Genomic DNA, 19,586 nt, shown 5'->3' with positions numbered 1-19,586 from the left:
TTTCTGAAGCAGGCCTATGTGAGAACAAGCTCACAGGTTTTTTGCAGCTCAGTGGTAGAGGATGAGAACCGGCACATAGCATCAGGTTTATTTGCTGCAAAAGCAATAGGAGGTGATCTTTTGCAATGTGTTTTACTCCTACATCTACACGAACAGGCCTTGCCGCTACGCTCTCATGCGGGAGGATTTTCTGTGGTCTCCTCTGCAGAGTGCATGCTCTATGCAGCATCTGAGGTCAGTGTGATCCACAGGCAGGGAGTGTGGCCCTCCCTCCATCCTCACCAGCCCTATCACTCCCACCCACCACCGTTTTTCCCCCAAACCTCTCCAGCAATTTTCCTCTCAGTCTTCAGTGTCATCTCTAACCTCGTGGGTACTCTGTCAGATGTTTGTCCTCTTCTCTTAGCCTGCTTCCTGAAGCCCCAATGTCACAAGATGCAAATTATCCTTGAAAATCACTCAAGCACATCCCACTGCTTTGTGCACTCACATTTTCACAAACGCCAAACATGACAAGGCGGAACAGAGGAAATAGATTTCTAAAATTAACTCAAAAGAACATTTATAAAATCCCATCAAACACTTCTGCTCATAAATCGTTCTTTCCTCTGCACTGCTATTTTTCAACACCAACACACTCACCTCAGCAGTATTTAAATTTTCAACAGATTTTCAGGAGATTTTTCTTTTTACAATGTGATTTAAAGTGTCTTCTGAGTATCATCATTTAAACACAACCTTCTTTTGTAGCTCCATTCGACTCCCAGGAGGCTAACTGTGAAATTCATTTCCACAGCTCGCTGCCGTCTCTCAAGGAGCTGTCCACCAACCGGAGCCTTGATAACTTAGATTGCTTGGTGAGCCCTGTGGAGGCACCTCTACGCCGCAGGAACAATGACTTCAGCCAATGCCCAGGCACCCTGAGCAGAGGCTTGGGCACTCAGGTATGTCGGATCTGACCAAAAGTGCTGCTACTACTGTAGTTTGCATTGTTGTTTTGCTTGACACATTTACAATTTCACACTCCTACATGTAAAAGAATGAATAGGAAGAGTAGAGTATTAAACCAGAAATACATAGGCCTATTTAACTTGTATTTTGCGGCGTCAGAATCTCTCTGGGAGCACTCAGATATACATGAAATTGGTTTACTTTTAAAATACAAGTTAACCTGATGTAAGTTTTAACAGGTCAAATGAGAATAAACCATGTATCAAACCTATGGAGGGGCTGCGTTTCAGCACTATGGCCCCCGTTTATAGAACAGTCTGCCAGAGGTCCTGAGAGCCGCAGAGAGCATTCATGCATTTAAGAAAAGACTAAAGACCCATCTTTTTAACCTGGCTTTTAGCTAATTTTTTACTACTTTTATTTATTTAGTTAGTTATTTATTTATATGTATTTCTTTATTTATCCATTTTATCTTGTTTTATGAACTTAAACTAGATTTTTAAAGCATTATTTTAATTTACCTTATTTCAATGTTTTATTGTTTTCATCAATATGTTTACTTTTTCATTTTCATTTTCATTTTTTATTTCCAGTGCTTCCTCAGCTGGAACCTCTCCCTCTGGGTCGGCTGCTGTTCAGCCACTGCGGCTCTGGATGGGAAACTGCATCACCACTTAGCTGTGGTGGAGCGGTCCCCGCCTGTGATGCTGCATTTAGCTGCTAATGCGCCTGTTCACAGAGAGGGAGGTTCCAATTATCAGTGTTACCAACATCTTGTTTTCGTGCTCAGCCTATTTCTCATTGTCTTTCCCCATCAGTTAGGGGGTGGGAGGTGTGAAAGGAGTGGGGGGCTAGGTACAGGGAGGGGGGCCTTATTTTTTAATTTTTGTCCTTGTTTATTTTAATCATCATGCTCAGACTCAGATTTAGTTTGATATTGTATTTATTACACATTGATGCAGACATATTTCAATGGAGAAGCAGTTATGTTTGTAAAAAAATGGTTTAATTAAATCCAATTGTGCTTTTAAAACTGAAGTTGAAAAAGTTAAAGGTGAAGTTTATCAAACCCAGGGGATAAATGGGTCTTATTTGCAGTTACAATAAGCTGATCAGTTTTGTATTCTATCTTATGTTTGTGCAATGTCAAAAAATGTCCAGAATAGAGAAAGATTGATTTAGTGTCTTTCCTTTGCCTCTTGATGAACTGAAAACCTATTTTTTAGAGTTTAAAAGTCATGTAACAAGACGATCCACTTTTTGTCTTTCCTGCATTTGGATCTAACCGGATGAACGCTGTCATATCCAGATGTACTGCAGGTTAGGGGAAGCACAGAAGTAGAAACTTCTAGATGGGTAGAAAAACCATTAGTTGTACAGGCAAGCAGAGAGCAACCACCAACAGACTGACAACATGTAACAGAGAGAAGAGTATTTAGGCAACAGGTAAAAAAAAAAGCGAGAATAGGCTGGAATTTACTATAAAAGGGATGCAACTGAGGACCTGAGACAGAGTTCATGACAGTCATTGCTGTCACTTAGGTCATTCCTATTAAATAAAGTCCCTTGTTTTCTTGTAAATGTTTTATTTATTATTTGAAAAAATATATCTTACTTAGTTGTTAACACTCAGGACATGGAAACATCCATGTACAGTGCATTAAGCAGGATAAATATTTGTAATAAAACACTATTTACACCTTGGTTTTAATAACCTTATGTTGTTTGCTTTGCTTTAACTGGATTAAGATCTTGAATCACATCTACCATTGAATCAACACAAATGTATAAGGACATGATCAATAAAACAAAAAAGGCAAAAACCCATTTTCTTAAATGAAATAAAAAATAACAACAATAGTGAATGCATCTTTATCAGTGTGCCCTGTGTCCTCAGCGTGTGAGTGTACACACGTTTTTTCAGGTTTGTGGGCAGGGCTGTGGCCACTCATTGCCCTATTGTGGAGGGGAATCACAGGCGGTGGAGGCTCTGGATCTGCCTGCTCCCACGTGCTTCCGCTCGCGCAGCCACAGCTACTTGAGGGCGATCCAGGCGGGCTGCTCTCAAGATGAAGATACAGCTTCTGTGGATTCAGATTCACCACCACCCACTGCTGGGAGCTACAGCTACAGCTCCAGCACACGTGAGTACCGGAGATTGGAGAATAAAGAATGGCAATAAACCTTTGGTGAAATATCAAAGTATACATATTTTCTTTTTGAGCATGGTTATTGAAACGAAAGAACTTCTAGACTGACCCGCACATGAACAATAATAAAATATGTTCATAGGTGATTCAAGGGGAGTTTACAGACTGGGGTGGTGCCATAGAGACTGCATTGCAGGGAAATTCTGCTTCCTTTTTGAATAAAAACACTGGTAGTAATTTTGTTTTTAATGAAACTGTAACAGCAAAATCTTTAGCCACTGTATTTATGGCATCTAAAGATGTAGCAATTCTGGAGTTATTTCCAAATAAACTGACTGCCAAAAAGGATTTGATGCCTTACTGACTGGCTTTAAACGTTCTGCACATAAACCCACACTGGTTGTACCTAATGGTAAGTTTTTTCTTCCTCTCTGGCACTGCAACATTTTGTAAAAACAAAAAAACTCAACATAATGGGTTGGGTTTTCTTTTCAAAGTAAAAAAAGACATTTTACTGCAACAGTAAAATTGAAGAATGACAATAATTCTGAGCAGGACTGACTGTACAAAACTGGAATAGCACATTATAGAATAGAATAGAATCTTATTAACAGATTTGAGGTCTAAATGTCAAAACAAGGTACAACACACAAGTCATACAGCAGAATTAAAATACAAGTAAAAAATACATTTTAATCATATAAACTTAAGGGCTAAAAAAGATATCCACACCAGTACCTCCAAATTCAGGACTGTTAACAATAAAACCATAAATCCTCTCCATCCTGTTCTTGATGGTCAGCAGAGCTCCTTCTCCAACAGGCTAAGGCAGCTTCGCTGTCACACCAACCGCTACAGGAGATCTTTCCTCACTCCATTGGACTCTATAACCTGTCATCCATTTGCAATAGATAAACTCATTTAAGGTCTGTCGGTTTTTCTCCAGAGCTGTCATGCAGACCAACTGTTTTTCACTGATGTTTCTTTCTGATTAATTGTTCTGTTCGCAGTTGTCACCCATTGTTTGTATGTTTGTATTTTGAGCCTTACGCTGACGCTGCAACAACCCAATTTCACAAGCTGGGATCAATAAAGGATCTTTATCTTTATCTTAAACAGGATTTTGAAAAGAGGTTAGAGAGTAATGCATGTCAAATATGTTTTTTTTTTCATGTTTTAAAAAAGCATGAATGCAGTGTCTGCTTTATGCATTGACCATAGTCTATAAATCTACAGTGTGTTTATTAAAAAGAAAACTCCTCTGTTATCTAGCACTATAGCTAACAATGTATTACATGTTGACATCAAAGATCAATTCTATTCACTTTCTTCTCTTTACAGTTGCACAGACAGGCAAGGAAAAGAATGAAAGAAAGGAAAGAAAATGTAAAGCTCATACAAGTTGACAATTTATTTAATATTGTCAAAGCTTTATAGCCATTTTCAGAGGACATACAGTATTTTTTATGTATTGGTGAAGCACAATACATTTCCCCAGCACCACCTTGACAACCAATAGATGAAAAAAGAGCAATTCATTGTAATTTGGGCAATTTGAAATATTATGTAAAAATTGAAATACTGAGAGCAACCAGGCCCAAACTTCAAAATAAACTAAAATCTAGATCATGGGTCTCTGACCTATGGTTCTAGAGCCTCTTTTCAGTTTAAAAAGTCGTGTATTTTTTTAACTATATGGCACATAAAGCAAAACAAAACAGTAAGATAAGTAAAACTTACTCAACAGTTGAAGCACAGTACAGATCACTCTGCCAGGCTCCTGACTACAGTACCCATAATGCTCCAACAATCCATCAAGTGTTGTGGATTTTTTGTTAACCAAAGGTGAACATTTTATATTAGTATAAATAAGTAATAATATTAATAAATAATATTAGTTTTCTAGATTCATGAATTGCACCAACATGGATGAAACTGTGTGTATATTTTTCACGGCTGTCATTAGACTACTTACCACTACATTTACTGCATTGAAATGATTTTGTGTGATACAGGGGGTCTTTTATTTTAAAAGGAAATCATGTTTGTCAAAACCTTTTCATTTTTATGCATATTTTTTTATTATATCTTTGTAATTGTACTTTATGCAAGAAAAAACAGTGGTTTATAGTAGTAGTGGTAATATTTAAATGTTTATGTTTACTAGTTGTCGCAGTTAAAATAATAGTTATAATAGTGTAAATGAAATTGTGAATTGTGTTTTGTTCTATTGTTAAAGTGACAAAAGATTATGATGAACTCAATTTTCTCTACCCTAACACCCACGAATAGCGTCATTCCGGAATTTCAACCAATCAACGTCATCCTTGATTGACTCGCGCTTCTGGGCCATCCAATCGCTGAACGTAGACTACAATCGTCGTCGTCAAGGGCGTGTATTACAAATCTTTTCTTCACATAGGGCAGCACACCTTATTCTGTCTACAGCTTTTTACGTTTTGTGAATGAACGGAACATAGGAAATTTCGAGCCGCTCACGACACAGTAAGGGTTATCTTCCCTTTTTCGTAGCTGGTTGTCAATAATTGGATTGTCACTTGTCTTCGATACGCTAGCAACAGTAAGCTAACCTAAGCTAATAGTGGTACTGACTGAGTTAGCTAGAGTAGGATAAGGATGAAGAAAATGGGTTAAATACGATTACGTGTACTTCTATTATCAGTTGTGCGAGACAGGTGAAGCCGTGAAACACAATTGAGGCTGTTGCTGTTGAAGGGAGTGTAATTATGCTAAAAATGTTATCTCTTTGTTGCATCGCCCACAACAACCCCACGATGCCTCGGGCCATACACCGTTAAATGCCCCCTATATAGCACGCTGCGGTGAGCGGCTAGCAGCAGAAGCTAGTAGCAGCAGGAGCGGAGGTATCAGCAGCCGGGTTCACTAGTCAGACACCACGATGCCGGGAGAGCTTCGTTTATTAGGTCGATTGTTACAGCAAAGAACGGGCACTGGCAAAAGCTGGGTTTCTTTTTTAAAGGAGCGAATATTTCCCCGTTCTAGTTTAGCTGAGATCAGCGTATATCGGCTGTGTAAAATATTCCCTTGACCATTATTAGCATGTGACAGTGATGCGTTTCGAGAGCCTAAGGAAGCTATGAATCACATTTAACTGCAATCTAACTATTAGTAAGATTTTTTTTATTATTTGCTTGTTGCGTCTTATTTTATTATATATGAATGACCAACTTATTACTGACTTTTTTTTTTTTACTTCTGTTTGCTGTGAAGTTTAGCCTTTTCCGAGGCGTTTTTCCTTTTAAAATAGTTAACTCAGCGGATACCTCCAATTGACTCCCTAGTTCACATCCATTGTTGCATATTGCGTACTCTTTAATCAGTATCTACCTACCATTTGAAAACACAATCGATAATTTATTACCTTCCTACACTGTAGTAGTGCTTCACCGTCGGAATACTTTGCATGGGATTTGACTGATGACCACCTGTCATTTAAAGGATGTACAAGCCATTAGACTGTAACTTCAGAGACATGCACTTACAGGAGCATTAGCTGCCTCCTTCCTACAGCTAATGGTAGAATTAGCTGAAATGGTGGATGAATGTGTTTTCCTCTGTGCCATCACATTTGTTTGAAGATTTGTTGTCTTGGTGAGGCGTGTTGATGGTATCCAGAGCTACATTACACAAGACACCAAGTTTCTCTAATACCAAGGGATGTACTATGACTCATCCTCAGTATTACCCCCTCTGCATCACACAGCACTCATTGATGATGTCATCTTTGGGTTTTAAAGTAAGATAAGTTCCAGACAACCTAATTACATATCCCTTTAACATCTGTCATCTTGGCAATACAGGAAAACTAATTAATTTCTTGTATTAAACCATTTCCTCGATTCTCGTTTTTTCTTCTTTTTTGATTTAAAGTGCATTTCTACCAGCAATGCTATATTAAAAACCTACACATTCAGTCTTAGATATTCTTGTCAGATGTCTTTAGACGAGTTAATTAACCTCTAATCCAGATTGCTGCTTCAATCCAACAGGCCAGACAAGGAACCACAGGAGGTCCCATGTTCTTTATCACACATAAAAATACATAAATCAAGTAGCAAACAGAGCAAATATTGCATTAGATTAATTACATATTTTTCCAAAGTTCATTAACATGGGAAATTACTTTTTTTTCTGATAAGTGATTTATATGTTATACTTTAATAATAATACATGATGTTAAACAACAAATGGAACACACAGAATTTCTAAGATGAAACTTTTTTTTTGCCTTGCTCTGTGATATTTGTAATTTTAGAAGTGACTATTTCATTCAGAAATAATAATAACATTTAGCGCATACACTGGGATGAAGTCTAAGATCTCTTTGTAAAGAATAATGGCCTAGAAGCCTATTATTCCAGTTTATCAGCATATGCAAACAGATAGTATTTGCTGAATGGAACACCTTGTGAGCCCGTCGGAAGTGATACTCAACAAAGACTGCCTGTGTAATCTGTCAGTCTGTTTCCCACAGGCCGTTTCTTTCAGTATGTGGTTGGACTGGCTAACATAGCCTACACTACAACCTTTCACTTTTTCTTTTCCTCCCATTCTTGGCCTGTATCCTGGTTTTTTATGAAATCTGATCAGCATTAAGGTATTCTATCTGTTTTTTGTAAGGCCTGGTGTGTTTTTTCTCCTGTATGTTTTTTCAAGCTTGTTCTTTAGGTTGAATCCAATGCTATTCAATGATACTTTGTCTAAATTTTTTATTTAACTATAGCTGATGTCATTTATAGTTGTTTTGTTTACAGTCAAGTGCCTTTTATTAGCTAGATTAAAATTTAAGTTAAGCAGTTTAGCTATTTATCTCACATAAAAGCACTGAAAGTAGATGTAACATTCAGGTAAAAAAAATGTTTGTTTCTTTTTTAAATAAAATAACTACATTGCTTCTGTATTAGTTTAACTCACTCCAGTTAAAACGCTGACTGTTTAAAGTGGGTTGAATTCAATAACAGGAATTATGGCGACATGACATGCGCATACAAAAGTGAAACTCTGACAACTTTATTCATAGACATGGCTTCTTTTATTATTCACAGACTGCATACATGCAGGGACATTTTAATGTAATGGACAATTTAAATGTTTACTGGGAAAAGGAAGCATGGAAATGCAGTATTTAACACTAAATTGTATTAATTGTAGCTGCTATGCTGGGCTGTAAATGTAGATTTTCTCTGAGTTAGATAGTTATAATGAAGACTTGACTCTTGAAGACGTGATTGAAGGAAGATTACCAATCTGTTTATCCTAAAAAAGACTATCCTGATGGAACTTAAATTTATCCTAGTTTTGCTGAAGGGAAATGTAAAAATGTGTTAAATTTAGATGTGAAAATAGAAATTATTTAATATTAGGAATCAATGAAGAACAGTGGGAACAAAAGTGCTTTCCAATGGTGATGATTAAAGTTTTGCACAGATAGAATATTGTTCTGTTTAGTTATACCTAATCAAAGAAGCAAAAGCAACAGACTATTTTACTGGAAGTACTTAACCAGGAGCACTGAGGTGTGGACTTCTGCAGAAGACCCACTAATGTTCATCTGATAGCTCTCAGACAGACCTGCTAACATAATTGAAGCATAATGTGATTTAGAGCCGCCATAACTTTTTTCTTTTTAGTTCTATTTGTTGCTGACAGTAATGAGTTTGACCCTCTGCTGAGATGAGTTCTCTCAACCGCTAGGAGGAAAAAAGCCTTTTTTGCTTTGACAGTGCTTAGACATACCAAGCTAAAACAATTCTCTAAAGAAGTTTCTGTAATGGCATAAACACCTCCAAACACTTCACAATTATACATTGGTCTTTGTATATATATATATCTTTTATATTTTCCAACTAGTGATTTATAAAGTTATTCAGGTTGTGATCCTGAAACTTGGACATAATCCCTAAAATGACCCAGTATTTATTTATACTCATAGGATATGATGTTTGCTGGATGATTTTCTTCTTTTTTTGCCCCTTCACGTTCAAAAATCAAGGGGCAGCTTTTGAATAATGTGAAACAAAGCTATACTCAGGGTTCACATTGTAGAATACAATAATAAATGCACTTGTCACTGAACTGTGAATAATCTGAAGTCTCATCACCATGACTCTACATCTGTAACAACATTAAGCCCTTTTTTTATTGCCCACAAATTATACAGTTGTGTAGAAGTTGCATTTGTGCATAAAGTATTCTTTATTTTTTTTACTTTAACTGTAACTTTGCAACTTTTGTCTCTGTTTTTTATAAAACAACACAGCCTTGTTGTTACAACAAAGCAAGAGAAGAATTAGTTCAGATTCAGCATAAATTAAAAATGGGAATGACATGCCTCTGTACTGAGAGGGCCTCAAGCACAGCTTCATCCTGGTGGAATAAATGTTCACTTTTGTCCTTAACAAGTCATTTTTTATGATTCAAGTTTGTTGCTGCAGGCCAAAGCTATGAGAGTAATGCATTCACAAATTCCAGTCATGTTTGCTGATGGGATCTAATGCGAGTTTACTGGTTGTTTGCGTCACATCCTGAGGGTGGAAGCATAGCAGCCTCACAATTACAGGGTGCTGGGTTTCTGTTTGGACAAAAAAGGTATAGGGCATAGTAAACTAAGGAATGCATCAAACTCGGTACTGTAGTAAACTATGAATGACCTAAAAGGTAGTCTCAAGTGACTTTTTGCATGTCTTTTGCCATATTTCAATATGGATAAAATATTTATCAAAGTCGAGTTTAACCTTTAGCTGGCAATTTGTCAAAACATGTAATTGCATTTTTGTCATTAAATAGGTGTAAAACTTAAAAATATTAATGGAAAAAACATCATAATAAATTATTCTAATTGCAACAAAAAGACTTGAAACCACGTCTTCGGTATTTGGTCGTTGAGACTTTCTTAAGAGTTAGAGCAGACACCACACCGACAACAATAGACATAATAACATGTAATACGTTATATAAATATTTAAATATTTGTTGACCTTCATGTTTTTCTGGCTAGCACTTTGTGAATTTAAAATATTGTCAAATCTCCAAAACTTGAAAAGTATCAGCATCTCTAATTTTCCTCCAGTTAAACTTAATCAAATCTGCAGAATGACTGTATTTGTTCAACTCATCCTTATTGTCTGTGGGATATTAAAACCATACTTTTGAGGTCAGGAGGTTGTATTTAAATACAGTAGTGTTTCAGTGTAAAAGGCCCGTGAAGGAAGATCTCCAAACATAACATGAGTGCTACACAACCATTAGTAATGTTTACAAAAGATAAAACTCCGGACAGACTGATGAAGACGACTTCAAGGGCAAAGTGCATGTTTATTAGTTTGATAGTGGTAAAGGTTCAACCTTTAGTCTTGTGACAGCCACCAGCTGGCAAATCAGATTCATTTGCATTTTTTGGACAGGATGAATAGACTATAACCATCTAGTTCTAATCTTTTGTTTTCCTATCTATTTTCTTGTTCTATCTGCAGTAAGCAATAGGAGGGCTCCTCCACCAGTCCCGCCCCGCATCACATCCAAGCCCCTCATCTCAGTGACATTGCAGAGCAGTACAGAGTCGGCCCAAGACACTTACCTTGACCAGCAGGACCACGGCAGCGAGGCCAACAGCCATTCAGGCCGCAGCAACTCCTCCGACAGTCTCTGTAGCACGCACACAGGCAGCCTGGCTAAGGGGACCAAGCTTCCACCAGTGCCAGTCCCCGCTGCAGGCTCCGCACCTCCTGTTCCAGCCCCCCGCGACCTCCCGACTACACCCGCTGTTTCAACCACAACCACCACTTCCACGTCTACTCAATCTCAAAATGTCACCCTGAGCTTTGGTATAACCTTAGAGCAGCCCCCAACTGCACCCAAGAGGAAACTGTCCTCCATTGGAGTTCAAGTAAGATTTGTCCATAATGCATGGTGATGCATTATCATGTTGCACTTGACTGAAATCTTTTTTTCTTTTGGGGATATCTTAGGTGGATTGTCTTCTACCTGTACAAAGTGAAGAACCTGTGCTTCTGTGTGCACCTCTGAAGTTTCAGTCAATTGGAGTTCAAGTGGAAAACGGCAGGCCGTAAGTTTACTGCATGGATGCAGACAGTCTGCAAAGGTCGTCTGTGGTTTTGAAATGAAGTCAGATCATGGCCTTAAATGAGCACCTAAATTAAGCGTATTATTTATTGATTATTGAGATTAATCAGAAGTTGGTGTTTACTTGTGTTTCTTCAGTCTCAGCCGGGACAGCAGCATGGCCTCCAGACAAAATACAGAGACTGAGCCTCAGCCGCAGGACCCCACACCCACCGAAAACAACACCACCAACTGCACCAACTGTCAGACAGTGAATACCACTGCAACCAACGGGCAGGACAAAGCCACGGAACAGAAGCCCTTGAAACGCTCCTCGCTTACCACTAGGAAATCCTCAGAGGCTCTGGATCCAGCTTTGGACCCCTCCTCTCTGCCGCCCCCAGACCCCAGCCTGGATTCTGGAAACTGCAGCACGCAGCAAGATGGCGCTCAGCCCACTGTGCCAACTTGCCTCAGAGATGGAAACTGGTTTCTAAAACTGCTTCAAGCAGAAACAGGCCGCATGGAGGGCTGGTGTCAACAGATGGAGCAGGAGACCAAAGATAACAAGCTCTCAGAGGAGGGTATGTGAACCATGTAAAAATACATTTAGACAGAGTTAAAACATGTTTGCCTCCATTTATGCTAAAATCAGTCTTTTCAGTTGTTTCAGTTCCAGACCTGTAATTTCACTCATCACCTCTTCATCAATCTTCACTGGAATTTAATAAGGACATGGTGGTTTAAATCAAGTCATTGAAGCAAAGAAAAAAAAAAGTAAAATACAGATGATGGTGAAAGTCCAGAGTCAGAGTTGTGAAACACTGTTTAATGATCCCAATAAGATAACAAGAACAAATGTTTTCCTTTAACTTTATCATGTTTCTCATCACGTTCCTTCTGGACTGGCTTAGCTACATGTAATCACTGTTTGACCTTTTCTGAACTCCTCTTTAGTTCATATTTACCCAGAAACATTACTGCTGCCTGCATTTTACAAAGGTTTTGGGCCTCATCACTACAATCAATGCTTGAAAACGACTTTGAGTTACTGTATCCAGACAGAGACATAAATGAGTGGAGCACACTGCAGTGTCATTCTCAAGTGAAGGGCTTGTCATGGCAGTCCCACATAGAATCGTGCCTGTTGGCAAAGTTCACAGACGGGTCAGATTTCATCTTTGAGTTTGAGCAATGAGCCAAAGCCTGACACACCCATCGCTGCTGTTACAGCTCACTACTGTGGATCATTTGATAGGCAGTAAACTTCTTTCTACAGTTTAGTGTCAAAGTCTGGAGCCACAGTTCATTTATTTATGCAGTTCCAGATTTAAAAAGAATTCTGTTGGATTTTAATAGGTTTAAGCTCGCTGCTATTAGTCATAGACTGACTGTCTTCCTTGATCAGCTGTGTTAAAGGCTAGTTTTTGACTTAGTGGTGGAAGCACCCTACCACTTGTGAATGACATTTCCAGGAAGTTTTCAAACTTAGTGTTTTCCATTTAGCCAAGTCATTTGTCTTTTTTTAATTTTTTTTCCACTAAAAGGATTTGGCCCTTGACTAATCTCATCTGTGTGTCAGATCCATCCTAAACTGTTCTGAATTTAGTTTACAGCAAACTGTGCAGACGGCAGTTGACATTACTTACCTATTTGTTATCATAGATTAAGTGAGCTGGAACTCAGAGAAATGCTGAAGCTGCTGAGTGAGAAGCCTGATCTCTGGAATGTTGTCCCTTTTTTTTTTTTTTTTTTGCAAGCGGTTTCTTTTGAGGTTTTTCTCTTGTTTTGTTTTATGGCTTAAAACGAATCCAACAAGTAGTAACAACCTTCTTCAAAAGCATCAAAAGTCCTGTTTTTTTAGCCATAAATCATAGATTTTTCTTTGAGATTCGACTAGCAGACAGAAAATGTCTGAATAAAAAGAGGATACTGGGTTTAGTTAATGGCTTTATCTGTCTATTTTGGATCATAGCCCACATATCCATTTTCTTGATGTGGTTGACAGTTTAATGATTTTTTTTTTTTTTTTCGTTTACTCATTTAGTGCTTGGGACGATCCGCAGTGCTGTAGGGAGTGCTCAGCTGCTTATTTCCCAGAAATTTGAGCAGTTCAGAGGTCTCTGTAATGAGAACTTGGTGAGTCACTTCATCCTTATAAATGTCCCTCATTATATTTATCCTTCCCAACTACAGTAACTTTACTCAAAGTATATGTTTCACTACGCATTTCATTAGCTAGAAAATAAAAACAACATTAAGCAGTCTCTATTATGAAGTAGTTTATAAAAAAAAATATCTTTTTAAAAAAAGAAAAAAAACACGACAGTTTGCTGTATGCTTTTCATTTCAAAACAATGTTTTTGTTTGATCTATTTTGAAAGTGTTCCCAGGGGTCTTTTATTTATAGTTATGCCGTTTTTAGCTCAAATCCAAAAATCTGTGTCGTTTTTTTCAGGACAAAGTTTCCACAGAGCTGCAGTAGTTCATTTGAAATGTGCCTGTGAATTGTGGGCGGCACTTTTGGCGTAGAGTAAGCCCGCCCCAATTTCCCGTCACCCGCAATGCTCTCTTGCTAGCTTACAGCCCCTCATACCCACAACTTAACATTACCGGTGCAACAAAAATGGCAAGCAACATTGGAGCAATCCAGCTGTACAGTTTTGAACCAGACACCAGCTCAGACAGGGAAAAGGACGTGGATCTATTTTTCTACAAGTGGATGTATCAGAATGGAGCGAAGCAAGGAGCTAGTTGCCTTTCAATTGCAGCTTCTACGTCACAGCTACTGGCGCTTTCAAACAGCATATTTTTGTCTGCTCCTGATTCATCAGAATTTGAACCAAGAAATATTCAGAAATTCAATTTTAAGCTTAATTTTCCTTATAAATGTCATCCATCAGAAAAATGCCATAGGAACATGTTAAAAACCCCAAAAACACAATTTTCAATGCAATGGAGTGGGTCTTTATTGAGTAGAAGTACATGTTTATTTAGTACATGTCTTAAAATCTGTTGTAGTCTCATGCATTTGAACTTCTTCTACAGTAGACTGAACAGTTATTCTTTATTATAATCTTTTCCTTTGCATTAGAACGTAAATGCCAATCCACGACCAACAGCACAGGACCTCGCAGGGTTTTGGGATCTCCTGCAACTCTCTATAGAAGACATCAGCATGAAGTTTGATGAACTCTATCAACTAAAAGCCAACAACTGGCAACTTCCTGAGAAGCCAGAGAAGAAGGTGATCTATATTGTCAATTCTTTATAGTTCAAACAAAGTTATGCATTTTTATGTTACTGTATGGTAAATGGCGTATACTTGCACGAAGACTCAAAGCGCCCACTGCCCCATTAACACAATGATGGTGACTCCGGACACTGGCGCCAACCTTCCACCAGAGGCAATGTGTGGTTCAGTGTCTTAAAGGGCACTTAGACACATGGTCGGGAATCGAACCTGCATCGATCTGAGGTTGACCGTGCTACCCCTGCACCACAAAGTTTAAGCTAAAGTCCCTTTATCTGTCACTCACCTAGTTGTGTGAAATCTGTTGTCCACATTTGACCCACCCTCTGAGGGGGCGGTGAGCTGCAGACAGCCGCGCTCGGGGACCATTTTGGTGGTTTGACTCCCCAATCCAACCCCATAATGCTGAGTGTCAAGCAGGGAAGCTTTGGGTCCATTTCTAGAGTCTTTGCTATGACTCGGCCTAGATTTGAACTCACGGTCTTCCAGTCAACAGGGCGGGCACTCTACCCACAAGGCCACTGAGCTGGTCACGGCCGCCCCTGTGCAGTTTTAATCATTTTAAAGTGAAACTATCCTTTTTTTTTTAAGTCTGTTTGAATTTTTTTAATGAAAATGATGCGTTTTATTATAAGATTTTTGTTTAGTTTTCTTAATAAAAGATCAGTCACTATTGAAGACAATGTCCAACCTTAAGCTAAGCCCAGGACATTGCAGATTTGCAAATGAAACTGCATCAGGATTAATGAAGTCATCATCATCTATTGCTAAGCTTTAACTGACAGTTCTCCATGTCTGACATCATTTTTCTCAGGTGGAAAACAAGCAGCTTCCGTCATCTGTGCCAAAAAAAACGTCTAAGCCCCGGCTGCCAACGGGGAAGGACAAGAGTGTGGACTCCGCGGTGGACAAGCAAAGACAAGAAGCAAGAAAGCGCCTAATGGCAGCAAAGCGAGCCGCATCCGTACGACAGAACTCTGCCACCGAGAGCGCAGACAGTATCGAAATCTATGTCCCCGAGGCGCAGACCCGCCTTTGAGAGCATGCGTCACCAAGACAAAACACAACTCAGACCAGACATTTTTAGACAAACAGGTGGATCTGATATGAAGAACACAAAAAAAAACATACCACGGATGCACAAAGGTCAATCCTCCCTACCAGCGTAACTGACAGCAGGAGTCGCAGAACACCTGAGTAATCCAGTGTGACGCAGACTGTCAATTTGCTGCCATGGGACAGAAACAACCTTCACAGATGTTTAATACTGTTGTTATTATTGTTATTGATATTCTAAAATTATTATCTTCTAAAGTATTTCAAGATTGTCTTAAATGTGCAACTATGTTGGAAAAGGACTTTATCCTGTATCCTGTGAGCTGAAGAATCCCAGAAGTTTACTCTCCAAGAATCAAAAAACAAACAAAAAAAACCTAACTTAGAGAAAAGAGATAAAAAATACACCTCTTCTGAGTACTGGGAAAATGAGGCTGTGCAGTTTGAGCTGAGCTACCATCCGCGCACACTCAGGACACACATGCAGGTGTACTCACTGTCCAGTCTTCCTGTTCTCTCTTTGTATCAGGCTGCCACTCGTTGCGTGTGTAAAGAGCGCCGGAACAGTTCTAAGACGACATTATTGTACTCAGAGGTTTAAAGTGCAGAGAACCAGAGGAAGCTAGTAGCATATACTATAAATATCACACTATTACAAAGTTGATTTTGTAAATGTTGTATAACAGATTAATTGTTAGAAAGAGAGCATTGTTGAGCACCAAGGTAGTTTTTTATAGATTGAGTACATTTTCTGTCACAATATATTAGCACTCAATGCAATCATTCACTCCACCCTTCTCTCTTCTCCACTCCTTTTGTCACGATTGTTCATTACAGTCTTTTGTGAAAACCCACTGATTAAGTCTTACTTTGTAAAGGATGGGAGAAGCGGCCGCCTTGCTGGTGAAATGGAATGTACTGAATCATTTACAGCCCACGTCGACTTGATCGCTGCACTTTCCGTTCACCTCAGATCAAGTATTGCCCCACCTTTGTGTTTCCCTCCAACCATTCTCACTTTCACTGCATCCCGATGGTGGTGGGATGCAGGGGACCAAGACTCTCAAATCTTATAAATGCCATTCCCGTTCAGACAGGCTCTGTGATGGGGTGGGGGTCTACATGCTGCTGGAAAGGATTTGATAAAGCAATAATATGAGATCCCTGCTGGTACCCAGTCTTCAATTATTCAACATTTCCAGTTGGATTTTCTTGATGCAAGGGATTGATTTTCCTCTAAAGTGCTGTTGAAGCGAAAAAATCTCAGGTCAAACTCCGAATAGTAAAGAAGAAAAACTGAACAGAATATTTTGTAGGCGCTAATGAATTGGCCAAATCAGCTTAACAGCTCAACCTGTGTTCCTCCCTGTGTTGTGGGGCGGTGATGCACACTGACTTGTAGTCAGCTGACTCTCTGGCTCCTTTCTGGCAGCTTAAACTCCCACCTGCAATCAAAAACTGGTGCGTTCTGTTCTGTCATTTGGCACATTTTGTGACTGATTTGAAATGAGGTCAAAATAAACCTGTTCTGTAGTTATAATAAATTTATACTGCAAAGGATTCCATACTGTGCCAAGATGGCTTTAATCATTTAACTAGGGTTACTTTTGTTTAGTTTTTTATTTTATTATTTAAAGCATGTATTTAATTTTCTCATGAATTGAGTTTCCCTTGTCTGTACTTAGCTGTTTGTTTGCTTTAGCTCACTCCAGACATTCTACACTTAACCTCTGTTGAGCTCATGACACTTTTTTTTGTATTCGTCTTGCTGCAACATTTGTAATTCTAGTTTCTATTTTCTCAAATATTGAAAGTTTGAGATGTTTACGAGTGGATCAAGGTTTAGTCAATAATCATGCACAAATGCAGATTACCATGCTTTGGGTTTGTTTGGGAGCTGGTTCAACCTCTTCCGGCCAGTTTTCGCCTGACACTCCATTAATATTAGTTCCCAAGTATGAAACAGTGACATGAAGTTGAAGTGGGAATGCTGGCGTAACATTACATTGTCAATTTTCTTATATTATTTGTATGACATCGACAACGAACCTGTGCACCTCATTGTCCAAAGAAGTCATTAAACATCCCTTTGCTACATGTTTTGGTCATCATTCCTGCTGTTTGTTTGTTTTATTTGCATGCATTCATTAAACTGTGGTAATATTGACTGAGTTAATATTACACGTTAAAAAAATCAAAAGTATTTAAATTTTTCTTTGTTTTTATGGTTCAGTCTTCAAAAGCATGGCCTTCTAGCATATAAAATACACTCTGGTATTTGCCAGTCAGCTGAGTACTCTTTTCAGTAGGTCTTACAAATAATCCGAAGCTCTTGATTCTGCGTTCAGGGTCTCTGTTCGAATATAACTAACTAATGGTTGAAAGTCTGCTTTGTTTTATAGTCAGATCCCTTTATTTGTCTGTATACTAAGAGCAAGTCCTGATCAGGGATTTCCGGCAGTTTGTTTACCAGTACTTCCTGAGTTTTAAAGGGCTAAAAAATGGACTGCATTGACCACAGAGGACATTTTAGCTCAGGCTATTATGTCACGACGTGGATGAATCAATATTTTCTGGCAAAGAGATTTATAGAATTTACTGAACTGTGTCCTGATGAACGTTTCACAGAAATCTTGGAGGTGATCCCTGAGCGACTGTGTGAGATACTTGATGGAGGTCCATTCTTGTTTCAGCAGCTCCTTACCCACGTCTGTCCTCATGGGGATCCAATGAGATAAATAAGCAAAAACTATATAGATCCAGATTATCTTGTACTGACATATTTTACAAAAGAAGCACATATCTTTAAGAAAAAAGGTTGTTTGATCTTATGATGTAATAGTTAGACACTGTGAGCCTAGTTTCTTTAAAAATAATAAAGAATTGTGATTGCAATGATTTTATGTGGCCTATTTCTGTTTTGCAACAACTGCAGAACTGTTGACCAAATGTTCATTCTTTTTCATTTAAACAGGTAAGTAAAAGCCTTTCTCTAATACGGTTTGGTACAAAAATTCTACAGTCACAGTAACACTTTTTTTAAAGAGATCTCCAGTATTTTAAACAGTAATTATTGTATGCTTACTAGCAAGAGTGTTTTATTCATTCTTATCCACATAGTATTCTGAAACACATGTTGTGAAGTTGCCAGTTACTTTTGTGAAAGTACTTACATTTCACTATGAACGTGTTGTCAAATCTTACCAATCTCTTTCTTTTTCTTGATGATGTGTTATGCAAGAGCTGGACTTTTTTCTTTCTTAAATCTTAACTAAAAAAAAAAACTAGTGCTTCAAGGCCTGTGGTGATATATTTGAATTTTTAAAGTATTTTACTGTTAAATCAAAATGTGCAAATATCCAAACGAAATTTGCAATAGTAATTTAAAGAAAATAGTAATTGTAAAGTAAAACAAATAAAGGAAAAATACAACTTGGATAAAAGTCCAACTTGTCCTTGTATAGTAGTAGGTTTAAAGGTTGTCATCCAGACTTGTTTTTTTACAGTTGAAGACGTTTCACCTGTTATCCAAAAGGCTTTGTCAAAAATCTACCTGGATGAAGTAATCTTCATAGACAGCTTGTCCTTGTGTTTAAAATGCTGGATCCATTTTTTTCCTTCATTGTTCTATTATATTCCTGATTACTTTCTTCAGTCATTCTGTCACATCATCATGCAAAACACGCTGTAAAATATTCAAGCTTAATGTAAAAGATATCACCTGTACTCAGGGGTTTAATGATTGATTGATCGATTAATCGATGATTAGATTTTTATTTCTACAATCCAACCAGAACGATTTGGTTGTTAATCAAGTTGTTAATCGAATCAAATCAACCTATACCATTATAAAAAAAATTCAAAATTAGATTAATTGGTACGTCATCTTGGAAAAATACCATTTGGATTGACTGAGGTACAGTGGGTTTACTTTACTATAACGTAAAAACGATCAAGTGCATCACAGCGGACAACACACACGTGATTGCAGCAAAAAATGTCCAATGTATGAATACAGTGTTCTGATAATGTGCCGTTAGTATTATTTTGATGTGGAAAAACAACAGTGGGCT

At 38.2% G+C, this 19,586-nt stretch overlaps 1 protein-coding gene across 6 annotated transcripts in view; it reads left to right on the top strand.

Moving 5' to 3' along the window:
* Positions 1-17,610, top strand: part of dlgap4a (discs, large (Drosophila) homolog-associated protein 4a) — a 94,042-nt gene extending 76,432 nt beyond the window's left edge. For 3 of the 6 annotated variants that reach the window (XM_011477408.4, XM_078950387.1, XM_078950388.1), the window contains 8 exons: positions 797-944; positions 2,849-3,095; positions 10,616-11,028; positions 11,111-11,208; positions 11,364-11,788; positions 13,252-13,343; positions 14,299-14,451; positions 15,272-17,610. In XM_011477408.4, coding sequence (XP_011475710.2) covers positions 797-944; positions 2,849-3,095; positions 10,616-11,028; positions 11,111-11,208; positions 11,364-11,788; positions 13,252-13,343; positions 14,299-14,451; positions 15,272-15,496 — 1,801 coding nt within the window. In that variant the 3' untranslated portion in view covers positions 15,497-17,610. The remainder of the gene's footprint in view (positions 1-796; positions 945-2,848; positions 3,096-10,615; positions 11,029-11,110; positions 11,209-11,363; positions 11,789-13,251; positions 13,344-14,298; positions 14,452-15,271) is intronic. The other 3 variants (XM_078950389.1, XM_078950390.1, XR_013657467.1) reach the window with 2 other exon arrangements.
* Positions 17,611-19,586: the final 1,976 nt, after the last annotated feature.

Source organism: Oryzias latipes, chromosome 7 (genome assembly GCF_053564925.1).
Source record: "Oryzias latipes strain Hd-rR chromosome 7, Olatipes_Hd-rR_3.1".
Classification (NCBI taxonomy): domain Eukaryota; kingdom Metazoa; phylum Chordata; class Actinopteri; order Beloniformes; family Adrianichthyidae; genus Oryzias; species Oryzias latipes.
The sequence above is the reverse complement of the archived record's forward strand: the minus strand, read 5'-3'. Positions and strand labels throughout refer to the sequence as shown.